At 37.6% G+C, this 15282-nt stretch overlaps 1 protein-coding gene across 2 annotated transcripts in view; it reads right to left on the minus strand.

Annotated features, from left to right (window-relative positions):
• Positions 1 to 15282, minus strand: part of srgap3 (SLIT-ROBO Rho GTPase activating protein 3) — an 81400-nt gene that overhangs the window by 26164 nt on the left and 39954 nt on the right. For both annotated transcript variants that reach the window (XM_052558713.1, XM_052558712.1), the window contains exons 5-10: positions 11104 to 11289; positions 6479 to 6607; positions 4004 to 4225; positions 3724 to 3825; positions 1304 to 1501; positions 659 to 743 (exon numbers count right to left, since the gene is read on the minus strand). In XM_052558713.1, coding sequence (XP_052414673.1) covers positions 659 to 743; positions 1304 to 1501; positions 3724 to 3825; positions 4004 to 4225; positions 6479 to 6607; positions 11104 to 11289 — 922 coding nt within the window. The remainder of the gene's footprint in view (positions 1 to 658; positions 744 to 1303; positions 1502 to 3723; positions 3826 to 4003; positions 4226 to 6478; positions 6608 to 11103; positions 11290 to 15282) is intronic.

Genomic DNA, 15282 nt, shown 5'->3' on the forward strand with positions numbered 1-15282 from the left:
CAACTTTGCACAGAAGCCTTAGTAAGTAACCATACTTTTATTACATTAACACAAATAAAAGTTTGTGTTATGGTCATATTTTAAATGTTTAATCCACAGACTGAAGGATAACTGAAGGAATACTGTAAACATTAGGCTGGAAATTACCCTCTATATTGCTTTAATGTAGGTTTAAGTTCTGTACCAGAGATAGATGACGATTAAAATGAGATTAAATGCAATATATTTTTTCTATATTTAAAATGTAATTAATTACAAATCCCAGACTGACATGAAATTTAAAATTGTATTCATAAATTGTATTTATGTCTCTAATCAAATTGGTGACACTGAGCATATTAAAACATGATCATCAGTTCTACACAAACTTGTGGATAACAAGTTCTGAACTTGTCTGCCAGCTTTAAATTAGACGGCAGACACAAAACAGAAGAATTTTCACTAGTGGTTTTAAACTTTTTGGCCTTTAATTCTGTATATCTTGTGCAGTTAGTTTAGACACATTCATTATACAAACTATTTGAACTTGCTATGAAGCTCCAACTTTCAATTTTAAATCCAATAGCGACCAAAGGTGCAATAAGATGCCAGAGGCTTAGCTGACGCTCAGCATTTCCAGAGAGCAGAGAGAAACGTATTTAATAAACAGACAACTCACCTTCCCCCAGAGTCTGTTTCAGGAGATCATGCTTGGCCTGCAGCTTAATGATGAGGTTACTGCCGTTCAGGTACTCCTTGAATTTCTGCGACACAGATGAAGGTGTCAGTGAGTTAATGATTTTAATAAGATGTGACTAAAACAGAGGAGTGATGTGTGCTCTGGGCAACAAAGAACAGATTTTGCTGTACTTTGCACGCCGCAAATTCAATCTGTTCCAATAGGAGGATTTAATTTCCGTCTCATTGGTGAGGCATGGGCCTTGTCACTAATGTTTTGTGGATTTGAGCGTGATGACTGAGTTTGGACAGATAGATAGGACAGGCCGAGTAGACTTTGATATCAGTGTTTGCAGATATGATCGTGATGAGAACTGTGTATTAAAAGATCAACTGATAGTCCAGAGAACCTGGACTTCATCTTCTTTTTTTTAAAGCATTATAAATGGAAGATGGCAGATTTTTGAATTTTATTTCCAAAATAACTAGAAGTGTCAATAAAATAAAAATGTAATTCATTACATACGCTGATTAATAAATGAATTCCAAATGCCATTCACAAAAAGTCACATAAAAATGGACTAAAAATAATAACAGTACTTGTGCTCTCCCAGTGCTCATGGTCTGAGAAAATACAGCCACTCACAGTGAAGTAGAAGACTTCCGTCTCCTGCTGATTGGCTCGTCTCTTAGCAATGTTTAATTTGCTCATGTAACTCTCAGAAGCCACGGATTTGATGGACTCTGTGGATCGGCTGTGCTGAAAGGCATCGGATACATCAAAGTCCTCCACTGTCAGCATGTCTTGTAAGGTCTGCATGGTGGCATCCAGGGTCTTGCGCACCTAATTAAACATAGCAGGGGCTCAGTAAGGTGAAAGAGAGAGAAGTATGAACTTTTAAATTATGTAAGATTTACACTTCCGATCAAAGTTTAGGGTCATTAGGAGAAATTTTTAAAGAAGTGTATACTTTCTTTCTTTCTTTCAGCAATGATTCATCAAATAGATCAAAAGTCAAAAGATCAAAAGAATGTTGTTCTTTTGAATTGTCTTTAAACTGAAGTGTTGTTTTTTTTTAAATCACGGTTTTCACAAAAATATTAAGCAGCATAGCAGTTGTCAACATTCATACTAAAATGAACATTTAGTTGACATTTGGTCCTCAAAACATGTTGAATACCAGGTACACACACACACACAAATTCTGTTAGAATTTTATCTCATGTTGTTGTCATATAATGTTAGCAGGGAAAGGAAAATAGAAATGCTCGCTTGACATAAACAAAAATCTTTATTGTTAAAGCGATTACTGTTTGCAATAACAGGAACGCGCCTCTGTGATGTATTCAAACCCACAATATGAGCTTAAGAATATTGAGAGACTGAGAAAATTGATTAAACTTCCATATAAAAGTAGATGTGCAGTACACTAGAAAAAAAAAGTGTCAAATGAGCTTCAGCTACCATCTATGTGTCACTACAGTATGATACATTTACGCCCACAGTCTTAAATGTATTGCTGCTTACTTGAATGCTTATGCAGGTAAAGTTATTAAAACCTCAAAAATGAGCAATGAAGAAAAGATCTCAACCCATTTCACCTGAAACTTTCTAAATCTCTATACTGGTACATATGACCCTGGGACTATAGATCACGCACACCAATGTATAAAATCAAGGATCGTCTGAATCCTGTAGTGAATGGTGTGTAAATTGGCCCCAGGCCCTCAGATTAATGTGGCACATTTCCTATATGACACAAAATAATCAATTACTATCTGGTTATAACACACATCAATACACACAGACGGGAGCTATTACAAAGTCCATTAGTACCTGCATACACTCAGTTGGTCAGTGAGATGTGTTCTGCTCTACCAAAACAAAGAATTACCATCACAAAGACCAAACACAGAGATAACCATGCCATCCCAAAAGATATACACACTATTAACAGATGAGAATGCTAAAAATACACTCTCAGTTTCCAAGAAAGATGGACTAAATTGCAACGAGTTTGATTGATAGGCTCAAGTATTCTCTGGAGCACTTTAAAAATGGTTTTAAAAAAGTATGTGAGCAAAGCCGAGGGCTGTTTGAATGCAAAAGGCTCGTGTGTGAGAGGCAGCTGGGCTCTCTGCAGAGTGATGACTCACACTAAAGATGCTGATGAATCTTTACACTGAGCAGGTGTACATAAAACTCCTCTGTTGTTAAAGCATGTGGCTGGAAGAGAGGGATCTGTATAGAACACAGATCTGATGTTTAAGTCAACAGGAATCAGAGTTTGCAACCTATTTTACTTATATAACATGACGTTGTGCTTGAAGTGGAGAGACTGAAATTTTCACTTGCAAATTCCAGTCATTACATTCGAAATCCAAGTGTTCAGGAATTGTGAGAAGGACTTCCACACACAGATTTCGCAACGGGTTCAGGTTGGTCACACATACTTGCTGCACTGACCATCAGAAAGCTTTTTTTCATAAAATGTGACATGAACCGATTAATCAAGATCGACAAGGAAAGATCGTCTCTTTCATTAGTTTAATCTTATGTTTTAACTTTGTCCTAGCAAAGAGCTAAACATGGTTTATCTGACTGACACTGTAAATCAACCAACTAGTTCTTTTGTATGTTCGGTTTAAATCTGACATCAGATATAACTTTGAGAACAAAGTGGATTATACAACTGAACTCTAACAAGCTCTGAATATCTCTCAATATTCAAAGCCTTGAGCCACAAGAACTGTCTGGGAATCAAACAACTAGATCTTTCACTGAAGCATTCAGCTGCAGCTGCTTGGTGCCTTATCGGTGAAGTTACCATACCGTAACTTTGTTTCCCAGCACATTGATAAAGACCTGCACACTCTGACTTTTTTTGGAAATTGGATAAAACCAGTCAATCAGATGGGAGCTAGCGACTATTTTATTGTGCAATATGCATATGCAGTAAGTGAATGGTTTTTGGTTGTGGCGTCTAAATAATTATTGGTAAGAGGTGGTTAGCATAATAATGGCCATGATAAAATGTTACACGTAGTAACTGTGATGATTCTTACCTCCTCATTCTCAATCTTGAGTGTGGCCAAGCGGGACTGCAGCTGGTGGTAACGCATCAGAAGTTCAGTCTGGACGGGCTGCTGAGCGCTCACCTGGCACACCTGAGACACACAAAAACAAAACACAAAGCAGTTTATCTCTGTCATGATCAGTGCTGCTCCACATGAGAAAGTCTGAAAGTTTGGAGCGACTTGAGGATGAGTAATTAAAACAGAATTTTTGACGGGGGCGAATTGTTCCAATAATAAGATATTATTGGGTAAGTTGAAGGCTAGATACCTCATCTCCCATGTGCGGCAGAAACTCAAAGCGCATGGGTGGGCAAAAGACCTGATTGTACATGTCCATGATCTTGTGCTTGTCGCTACGAGGGTCCAGGTTGTCCACAGCGTTCTCAATGATATCCAGACCCTCATGGCGAGAGGTCTCCAGGTTGTACTCAGCAGACAGATAGGTCCTTAATGTGCGTGCCAAGCTAGCGTGATACCCGAGGTCACAGCACTGTAGACAGAATAAAAATTAAGGATGAGAGATAAAAAATCTCACAGCAAGCCTGAATAACACTTAGATGGACACAAATCCAATCTTTCTTTCTGCGAAGATAACATGCAATTTTTATTTGCCAAAATGTTTCCATGGTGATGCCTATTTTTAGCAGTCCTGGGATTTCACATTTCACTCTAACAGGACGAACTGTAAGACAGGTAGCATCTCTTGTGTCTCCGTGGATCACAGTGCCTTTAAAATGACACGGTCTAAATGAGAGAATTTAATCCAGTGAAGAATCGAGATCGTCAGTATCTATAATTAGAAGAACAAGCGCAGTGGGATATCTTAGCTAATTAGTTTAAATGTGTAACAAATGTGCATCTAACCTCTTTTAGCAATGTGGAGCAAGTTTAAATTTGCTTGAGGGAATCTTAATACCTCTATGAGTCATTGCAACAAGACAGTTATCGCTCTGTTGGACTGTAAATCCATATATTATGCTTTAAAGGGTTTGTGTGCAAACACTAGACGGTCATAGCCTGTGGCACAATCTATTTAGCATTACAAAGCCACAGGAGAGGAGGTGTACAATGGTAAAACAATATAGCACAGTAATACTGCCATGTTTAGTTCTGCCATTGGCCCAATAACAGCACTGGTTCAAATTCTCAGCATTCCCTAATAATAACAAATCATTAGAAATAAATCCATACTATTTAAAATAAATTACTGTGTCCATTGGTAATACTGAAACCACTGTTTGCCCAAAGCAGAAAACCACTGCTTAGCTTCTGCTGTGTATTGGGGTTAGCAAGGGTTGCCATGATCCATTTATTCGATTGTTTGAATAAACCCGTTTACCTTCGGTTCACTGTCAGTCTCTCTGAAAACGTTCAAACATGACAGAACTGTCCTACTTCTGAGCCTGCACCATTAAATGCAAAAGGTTTTTATCACAGATAATTATTTTAAACTGTATGGCTGTAAACTTGGAAATGAAAAAACAAAAACTTTCTTTCTCCTGTTGAACACAAGAGGAGACATTTTGTGGTCCATACAATTAAAGTCACTGGTGTGTAATGTAGTTTTGGACCAAATGACTTCTCTGTGTTCACCAGAGAAACACAATTATGACAGGGTAAGTGATGATAACTTATAACAGAAGATCTTTGGGGTGATCTACCCCTTTAAACAGAGGAAATGCAAAGCCTTCCTAGTTTCTCTGAAGCATCAGTTCCATGGGTTGAGGCACTTCTGATTTTTGGAACAGCTAGCAAACCGTAAATTTCTGGTGCAAGGTAACCTGGCATCCTACTGTAATTCACCACGGCAGGCCACAAGTACCACATGAATTTCTATATACCCACTGGTGGGTGTGGGTGTTTTGTGAGTTGGTTTTGGTTTGGTGGTTTCTACCAATTAGTGGTTTCAAAAGTAAACCTATGTCAACACCCTAACTGAAAACCCTTTACAGAGTTCCTCCAGATTCAACCTGTTAACCGTTTCAGGGATTTACATCTTTTTGTACATAAGAGCAAAAAAAAATACATCAGAAAGTACAAGTGTGTGTGGTTTTATGTTTTTAAATTGCTTCAGGATATCAGGGCGTACAGATGAACAGCAATGTGACACTCTTTGCATCTCTCAGCAAAAATCAGGTTCAGTTTATCTACAGTGTACGTACTAATGCTAACACGACAGAGACAGCAGAGACGAGCCAGCAGAGCAAATATTTCAGTATACTTCACATCACCAATCCAGTCTCAGCAGATTTTTGATAGGATGAGACCCGTGCGACTGAGAGCCTTTTGTTGTATATGCAACAATATTTTGTGAATGAAATGCATTAAAAGGGTTTATGTGCAATTAAGCCAGTAATTCCATTTTCTTGTTATAAATCTGACAAAAATCATTTTGGTCTGGCAGAATAATAGTTTTAATCTTTCATTGTGAAGCTGAATGAAGCCGAATAAAGCTGCAAAACAGATTAGAAGGTTACCGTAATGGTGATTAATAATTCAATAAAAACAGGGAGGGAGAGGGGAATAAAATGAGAACACAAATCCAATTCACTAAAAATGACATTCTACAAAATGCAAAGCAAACATTTAGAGAAACGAAATGAGGCAAACAAACCATATTAACAAGGAGACACTTCACCCGCAATGCAAAGAGAAACAGAAGGAGCCGTGTCCTGATCAGTTCAGTGGATTAAATCACAGCTGATACACACAAACAAACGCATGCCTCATTGTGCATACTCACATCAATCATATCCGAGACATCGTGGATGTAATATTTCGCCACGACGGCGTTGGTGGCTGCCAGGTTCAATAAATAGTCATTGCGGGCTTTTGTGCATTTCAGTTTGTTCTCGGAGTACTTTGCTTGTCTCTGGAAAAGGGAAACAAAATGGAGAAAGACATCAGTTAATATAAAAACATAGCTGGTTCACTGATAGAGGCGACTGGGTCATGATGTAACACTATATCTTCACACAATATCAACTTGACCTTGATTTAAGAGGAATGTCTTTGCTTGAAATATATAACATTAACTGAAGTTAAAAAAGCCACTATATGTACATGTAAGGCATTAAAGACTTAATGGGCCCTATCTTGCACCCAGCGCAATTGACTTTGCACACCGACGCATGTGTCATTCCTATTTTGCACCTGCGCAAAGCGCGCTTTTCCCTCCACAGAAACACGTCGCTAAACTAGTGAATGAACTTGCGCTCCCTGGGCGGTTCAGCGCAAAAAAGGAGGCGTGTTCCGGCGCAAACAATCCCTGGTGCTATTTTGCTGTTCCATTAAACAATTGCGCCACTGACCAGAAAAAACCTAGTCTAAAGTCAGTGGTGCGTTGCGCGTTGTTCATTATGCTATTTTAAGGGCGCATGCTTGACCATAATGTATAGCGTGCACAACGCGCATACACTTTGCTCATGTAATCTACACAGATGCAACAGTTATTTTTGCAAATCATAAATTGTTACACTAAAAAAATATTAACACATGAGATGACGGAAATCATTGTGGTGTGCCACGAAGATGTGAAAAAATAGGCATAAATCTAGCTTACAAATTATTCAGGCTAATTGTAGTAATTAAGGATCAGACCTGTTTGAGGTCATATATGTATATAAGGACATCTGACAAATTGGTTTGTCCGTCAAGAACCAGGAAAAAAAAATCGATGAAACAATTGTGGCTATTTCCTCCCACACCTGTTTAACCGACGCTATTTTGGGTGGGTTTCTCTCATGGCCATACAACACAACTTCTCTGTCTTTCACTGCTCTTACAAGAACATCAGTCTCCTCGGCTGTGAACCGCTCCTGGCGTGCGCCTGGTAAATACGCCATAATAATAGCAATCCATAACGGAACTTGCGCACCTGCTTTTAAAGGGAATGTTGGATGACGCTCTGATTGGTTTATTTCACGTTACGCCCAAACCACACCTATGAATAATGAAGCTACTTCAGACCAACCCATTTTAGATTTGCGCTGGGCGCAAGAGCCATTTATCCAACCGGGAAAATAGCAACAGCGCCGAGACCCGCCCACAAACTTACTTGCGCTTTGCGCTTTGACACTTGCGTTTCAGATCGTTAAAATAGGGCCCAATGTGTTTTTAGCTTTTAACAATTCCTGACACAAGAAAAAAATACTTTAAGGCAATGTACAGTACAACATCAAACCATTTTTATAGCCTACAGACATTTTTTATAAAATAATTTAAAACATATAACACATAAATTGCCCCAGAACAAATGTGACAACTTGCCCCAATGAAAAATGTGCTTGTTGTGAGAACACTGTGCAGTATTTGGGGTTAAATTTACATTCACAAAGGTAATCTATTGGGGCTAATATAAATATATATATTATGATGAATTTTACGTTTTCTATTCTTTTATCCTAATTTGGAGGACAGACTTCGCAAAACATCACTGTGATGGAAATCAATATAAAACCACTTTTGACTGATTACATGTACTATTAAGTATTTGACAGACGTTCATCCAAAGTGACTTACAGTACATAGCATCCATGGTATACATTATCAATCTTGCTGTACCTGGCAGATGAAACCCATGATCTTGGGGATGGTAGCACAATGCTCTACTGTTTGAGCTACAGAAAATCTTACTGTATAATCTTACAGATACAGTTACTGAGATATAAGCCCTGAAACAACTTTCCCATTAGGAAAACAGCCCCAGTCTATATATAACAAATTATTAGCACATAGTTTATTCAAAGACATAACAGATCATATATTTTGGAGTGTACAAAGATAGTAGTAATGTAAAAAAGTAAAGTAAAAAAAATGTAAATTTGGAGAGCTTGAATAATAATATATATCATATGAGAGTTTTCTGTGAATTGAATCAAGACACAGAGACTGAGTCTCATCTGCTTGTGAGCTCCAGCTGGGTCCTGCTGAATTTTTCATCAAAAAGCTTGAGCACTCAAAGCAGACAGCTGCTCTAATATCATTAATAACAGCTGACTGCTTCATAATTGTATTGACAAAACAAAATCCTTAAATGAAGAACAAACACCAGTGATTAGTGCATGTATGTTCAAATGCTTGATTACTGATCAAATGAGTTCGACATCGATTAAACGATCACTGTTAAGAAAAGCAAGTATGACGGGAACAATAAATAAGCTGACTATTATTTAAACTTAAGCATGTTGGTAACTGAATAGTCTCCGATCCTTTTGACTTTCACTGTACTTTTTGTCAGGGGGAAGCAATGGGAATGGGACCGAAACTGTTTGGTTACCAGCATTCTTCAAAATATGATCCACAGAAGAAAGAAAGACATTCAGGTTTGAAATAGGCATTATCATGAGTACATGATAATTTTCATTTTGGGGTGGACAAATCATAGTTTTTGGAGCACAAATCATAGTTCAAATGAGGTCTTTTAATCATTGTGCCACAGAATCACAGTTATTAGCTGGAGTTGAATTATAGCAGTCTCTTTTCGAGTTTAAAAATGACCAGCATATAAACTAGATAAATTATGCAGTGTTTTATTTTTATTTTTTATTTTTTGTCTACTTTTGTAATATTCACATTTAAAGTAAAATTAGGGCTGCACAATTCTGACAAAATTCATAAGTGTCATTTATTCTAATCTACTGTTCAAATTGAATACAATTGGAAGTGCGATTCAAAATATATTTTCACGTGTAAAAACACATTAGCAACTGATAGTCCATTAAGGCCATTGAGGCTTGCAGGTGTGCTAGGATCACGTCGAAGTCTGCTCGCCTGCAGAATCAGGTCAGGCTGCAGAGAAACACAGAGCATCCATGGCTACCATGGTTATAAATAGTGTGAGGCTGAGTGGCTTTCATGCCAACATCTCTGCGCATTGCAGCCTGAAACGCGAGAGAGAGAGAGAGAGAGAGAGAGAGAGAGAGAACAGCAGAGAGAATGAGAGAGAGAGAAAGTGACACAAAGAGCAAAAGTGAGAAAGCGAGTAAGCTGGCTAGTAAAGGAAACAGAATTCATTCATATGAAAACTGCCTCTTGCGAAAAGCACAATATTCGCAAATGTTAATTTATAGAATGTTTTGTATGGCCCCACAGTCACTATGAGTTAGCTTCCTGTAAGTTTATTGAACCAGCTATGAATTAGCATGAATCAGATGATTTACAGCTGAAGTCACTGACCTGAAATGCTGAATCTGGTCTGTGTGAGTAGTCACCCATTCAGTCTCCAGGCTGTCTACAGTCTCACTGACCTCATTGTCCATTCTTAGATAAAACTCAGCCCACATTCATGTTTAGAAACCCATCCATCAGTTTCATTCAAACCTAAGTTCCTGAACTGCTCTTAAAAGCTGATGAGAAGGTAACTAGGAAGAAGGCAGGGTTGCTACTAGGTTACATGGAGGGAAATGTTGCTACCATGATCGGTCAACATAATTTTTTTTTTTGGGGGGGGGGGGGGGGGTATAAATGAGACTTCTACTAATAGAAAATGGGTTTAAGATTAAAAATGTGATTTAAAAAAACAATCATAGTAATTGTAACTATAAGTAACTATAGTAATACGCAGACTGTAGTTGTTATTATTATTATTATTATTATTATTAAATAATAATAATAATTATTATTGATAACTTTCTTAACTTTTATTATAACAAAATATTACCATTGAAATGTTTAATTAAGAACATTCCAATAGAGTATTAAAATAAAAATAATAATAATAATAATAATAATAATAAACAGTAGAATCACAGTTTTAAATGAAGCTCAGTTCATCAACAGGAATGCTCTTAAAGCTTTTCATTTTTTGGAAAATAAATAGTTATAATATCCCATGGGAATATGGTTGGCATAGAACGCATTTATGAATACATATTATAAGCAACCCAAACTTGGAATACTTGAAGAGCTGAGTTTGTACTGAACACATTTACTGGAGGGGTTTGCATTCGGAAGTTTTCTGGTTTGATCCTCGCAAAGAGGCGTCACCACTATGCTTTTGAGCACTTAACCAAGAACAAGGGCACTTAACTCAAAGTCCCTACATGGGGATTGTCTTAGAGTACTGAAAGTAGCTTTGGATAAAAAGACAATTGGTCATGATGCAATATTGGCTATCACTTCCTTCCACTGTGGCATTCGAAGGAAGTCAACGAGAGACAATGGGCCAGCTTTATCCACCATTGTGCAAAGATAATATGCACCACTTGAAATATCGTAATCTTTCTCTTAAAGGGTCACAATCCTACTTGAGAGTGGAAGAATGAAAGTGATTCTAGGCTGCAACGACTCTTTGGTTTAATAAAAGCAGGGTGGCATTATGAGTCACTCTGCCGAGCATTATGAGCTAGCTGTTCAGAGTAATCTCACCTTCTCTTTCATCTTCTCAATCTTCCTGACTGAGCTGCGGCGCTGGGGTCGGTCGTCGTGGCGCAGAAGGTTGACATTGAGGTCTCCAGATTTGCTGAACTGCTTCTCTTCTTGTTTCTCTGCCTCCTTCAGTTTGCTTTCTGCACTGATGCTCTCCGTGTGGTACATGTGATACGTCTTCATCACCTGTAAGATGATATAAAACATTATGAAAACTAGTCTAACAGCAACACAACCAGGCAGGTTGGAATAAAATCTCTGCCAAATCTCTGATCCAAAATCTTAAACAGAAATGCCATTTAAAAGAAAAAAAAAATTATGCAATAATTTTTTTTTTATAAACTTTTTGTTATTCAAAGAACCTTGAAGACTGAAGTAACAGCTGCTGAAAATTCTGTTTTTACTGTACTGTATTTCTGATCACATAATTGCATCCTTGGAGTAAAGTTTTGAGTCTGCAAATTAAACCGGGACAGAAGAAAGTAACAAACACTGAGAAAGCATATACACTTCCAGTTTATGTGGGATAAAATCCTAAATGAAAATGTAAACAAGAATATGTACTGCAGAAACAACCCAAGGCTTTAAATGTCACACAACGAAATGAAACATTTCATAAATGTTATTCTCACATTTATTCAAAATGACATCCATGGTTTCCCTTGGTGATACAAAACAACTCTATCTTGATACTTTCTTGAAATGATCTCCAAACTAGTTTGATTCCAGAGAAGCTGAAAGGGTCTCAGTTGAGAAGGATCAGTTGTGTTCCCGTCAGCTCTACAGAGCAGACCACCTCATGAATATGCATAGGAGTATGGACTTGGCAGCAGAAGTACCATAATCCTGCCTCTTTCCACCAAGTCCAAGCCTTCCATTCAAGCCCAGGATGACAGAGGCTGAAGGAGGGGGCGATTCTGAAGGAAGCGTGTATGAAACACAAAACCGACGACGGAGCTCTCTGTATGACTGAGGTGTTTGCAACCATGCAAACTGTTTTACCTCATGTCTGATTGGTGTGACCCAGTCTGCTATTCAACCCCATTATCCTCTCTGCTCAAACAATAGAGCAGAGCAAGTGAAAGGGGAGGGGGGTTCTCTGCACCACTGCGCGGCTTTATTCCACTCCTTATAGGCGGCAGATGCCTGTCTGATGGGGATTTCTATAAAAGGCTTATTAAATCAGCCAGCCTGCAGGCGTCCACTGACTGCTCATCTGCACCGACCCTGACATTAATATACATGCATTCAGCTATCTCACTCTAACTTTACACCCACAGATCATCTGATCATTCCAGAGGAGGTCATCAAGTGCGTCCGCACGATGGCACTGTGCATCATTTTAGTGCTGCTTCCTGTGATTTAATGTGTCTGTGCTACTACAATATGAAATTAAATGGCAAAAATAATTGTCTGTGACCAGGTTGTCCCCTATTGTTCATTATTTGGACAAAAAGCTAGTCCTGTCTCAGATTTACAGCACTTAAAGATAACATACAAAAGAGCCACAGTGTTTAAACATTTTGTGGAGGTTAACCTATAAATGGCTAACTGAAAGGAAATGAAATTATTTATAATATTCTGACACCCTAATGGCATTCACAACCTATAAAATGTTATTTCTTTCAAGGAACACAAGTCTTTTGAATGATTTACTAATTAGGAGTGTAGCAATCAAAAAATGCAAATTCAACGCATTCATTTACTGAATTTAAGAACTGCAATGATGGCCAATTATGTGCACATGTATTACCCCAAAACCAAAATTTCAGAGCATCAAAAATGAACTACCAAATTAAATCATAAAATCTATAAAGAATCAAAGTCTGAGCAAATGTTTACAATCTTTTTACTTACAATCTTATGGATGTACATAAACTTGGATAGAAGAAAATGTGTGGCTTAATATTTTTTGTGTAAAAAGTTTTTTTTTTTTTCAATATTCTTTGATGAACAGAAACTTTAACACTGTAGTTTGTGTAAAATGAATACATTTATGAAAAGAAAATAAACTGCACCTTAAAAATGTACTATTTTAGTCACACATACAAAATATTGACATGCACAAGGTGAAGCCATGATTAATTCAATACACCTATACCATTAGCCTTGTTCTTCGAACTAATATAACATGTTCCAGTCATTAAACGCTACACAGGATCCAGGCCCAGCGTCCCTAGTATTCCCTGATGAAAAAAGCTGTTTCCTCAAGCTCATTAGGAAGAGGATGCAAAGGATGTTTCTCGGAGAAGTGCAAGCTGTGTCTGGCTCCAGGACAGATCACCAGCTCTTTTAACAGGGTCTAGTAAACATACACACATGTGTGAAATGTCTTCAAGCTAACCGATTCTTAGATGGTGTACTCACATTCGGTTGTAGACATTACAAGGTTGATGGAGGGCAAAATGTGGTACTAGAATCTGTAGTATGCATGCTTGAAGAAAACATTAAAACCGCCTTCTATGCAGCATGCTACATTTATGTCAAATATAATGTGCTGGTCTAAAATATTACACACAAACCTTCAGCACACATCAGCATATATGTAACTAAATTATATAGCTTAGAAACGATCAACAGAATGTAATAAAAAATTGTATCATTTTCAAAGAGGCTGCAACACTCAAAGTGACACTTATTGTTAAATCTGCAAGCAGGCAGAAATGATGAATAAAAATACTGCACTGGTGAGTAAATGTGACAGGAAGTATGTACTCCAGTGCGAGAGAAAATGTAGGTTAGCAGTCAGCTCCTCCCAGAGCTGTCACCCATCAGCTCAAAGAGAACACAGCAAAGGAACATGTTTACAAGCAGGTTTGACGGACATGGCTGGCAAACCTCCAGCATCAAAATTGTATTTACAGGCATGACCTCGGCTGTAAAGAGCAATGCTTAGCCAAGATTGACATTAGATACGGTACTGGGATCTCTTTAAACGTGTAATTCTATTCATACACACCTTCACATTGCTAATAAATAATAAAGAGGAAATATTTCAATAAAATGTAAAAATAACAAGAGTGTAAATTCTACTCTGCAGAAACCCTGATAAAAATTTGTAGATTGCAAAATAGCCATGTGTTAATTACCACATGTACCCCCGTGGATAATGGGTAGGCTACATCTTACTAAATATGATTTCTATAACAATGTATGGCATGTTTTATGAAAAACAGTAGCTTAAAGCAATTCTACAAATATTTAGTTGTGACTACATTTCAACAATTATTTATCACTTTTAAGCAAATCCATTAGGACTTATTTCACAAAAGAAAATAATAAATAATAGCTGGAACTATTATATTTATAAAAATAAATATATATGCCTTAAAAAAAAAAAAAACACCAGTTTACATTCTCGCCATTCTTAGGTTGAAAAACGGACAAAACATTTATTCTAACAACTAGCATCACTGCCTTGAGGTTCTGTGGCCTGGGTTTGTCCGAGAGCTGTGCAATGATAGTTTTTTTCCTCTTTGCTAAGCCGCATTAGCTCAGTATTTGAGAATTAGCCAGAAACCTTAAACTAACTTGCAATGATTTATATACAACTTCCGTCTCCACAGAAACTGCCCGGAGCACGTCTACATGCGTCTGTCCTGGGGTACACACCCCTAACTGGTTCAATTTCACTGCAGACATTTTTGAGACATTCCAACTAAACTATTTACCTGTCAATCTGCCAAAACAGACCGCCTTTTGTAAGACAAGGACTGGCTAAATGGGCAGCACAGACCCATTCATCATATCAGATTGACATTTTTAAGACCCTGATGAGTCAGAGGACCATGAGAATGAATGACAATCTTGTTCAAAACGTAAAAAAAAGAACAGATATGAAAGGAGGAAGTTTAATTTCTTCAATCAATATATAAAGGTTTTTCTTGTTTACAATATCAGAGGACAGAGCTGCAACCTGGCTGAAGTAAAGAAACAGCATCCTAGTTTTTGAAGGACTGCGATTCCAGCTTGTCTTTCAAAGTTAAATTACATACAATTAAGTCACATGTCTATGTCTTTAGGAAGGGGCTCTCAAAGTCAACACCCAATTCTTATGCATAGAAGAATGTGTAACAGAGCTTCAAGTGCAGCCGTGCAAGGGCACAACACTATAAACTAATTTCCTTAAACCTTAAGAATTTATAATGAGCCATTTTGCCATCATTCAGAAAAAGCATT

The sequence above is a fragment of the Carassius gibelio genome, chromosome B6 (genome assembly GCF_023724105.1).
Source record: "Carassius gibelio isolate Cgi1373 ecotype wild population from Czech Republic chromosome B6, carGib1.2-hapl.c, whole genome shotgun sequence".
Lineage (NCBI taxonomy): Eukaryota > Metazoa > Chordata > Actinopteri > Cypriniformes > Cyprinidae > Carassius > Carassius gibelio.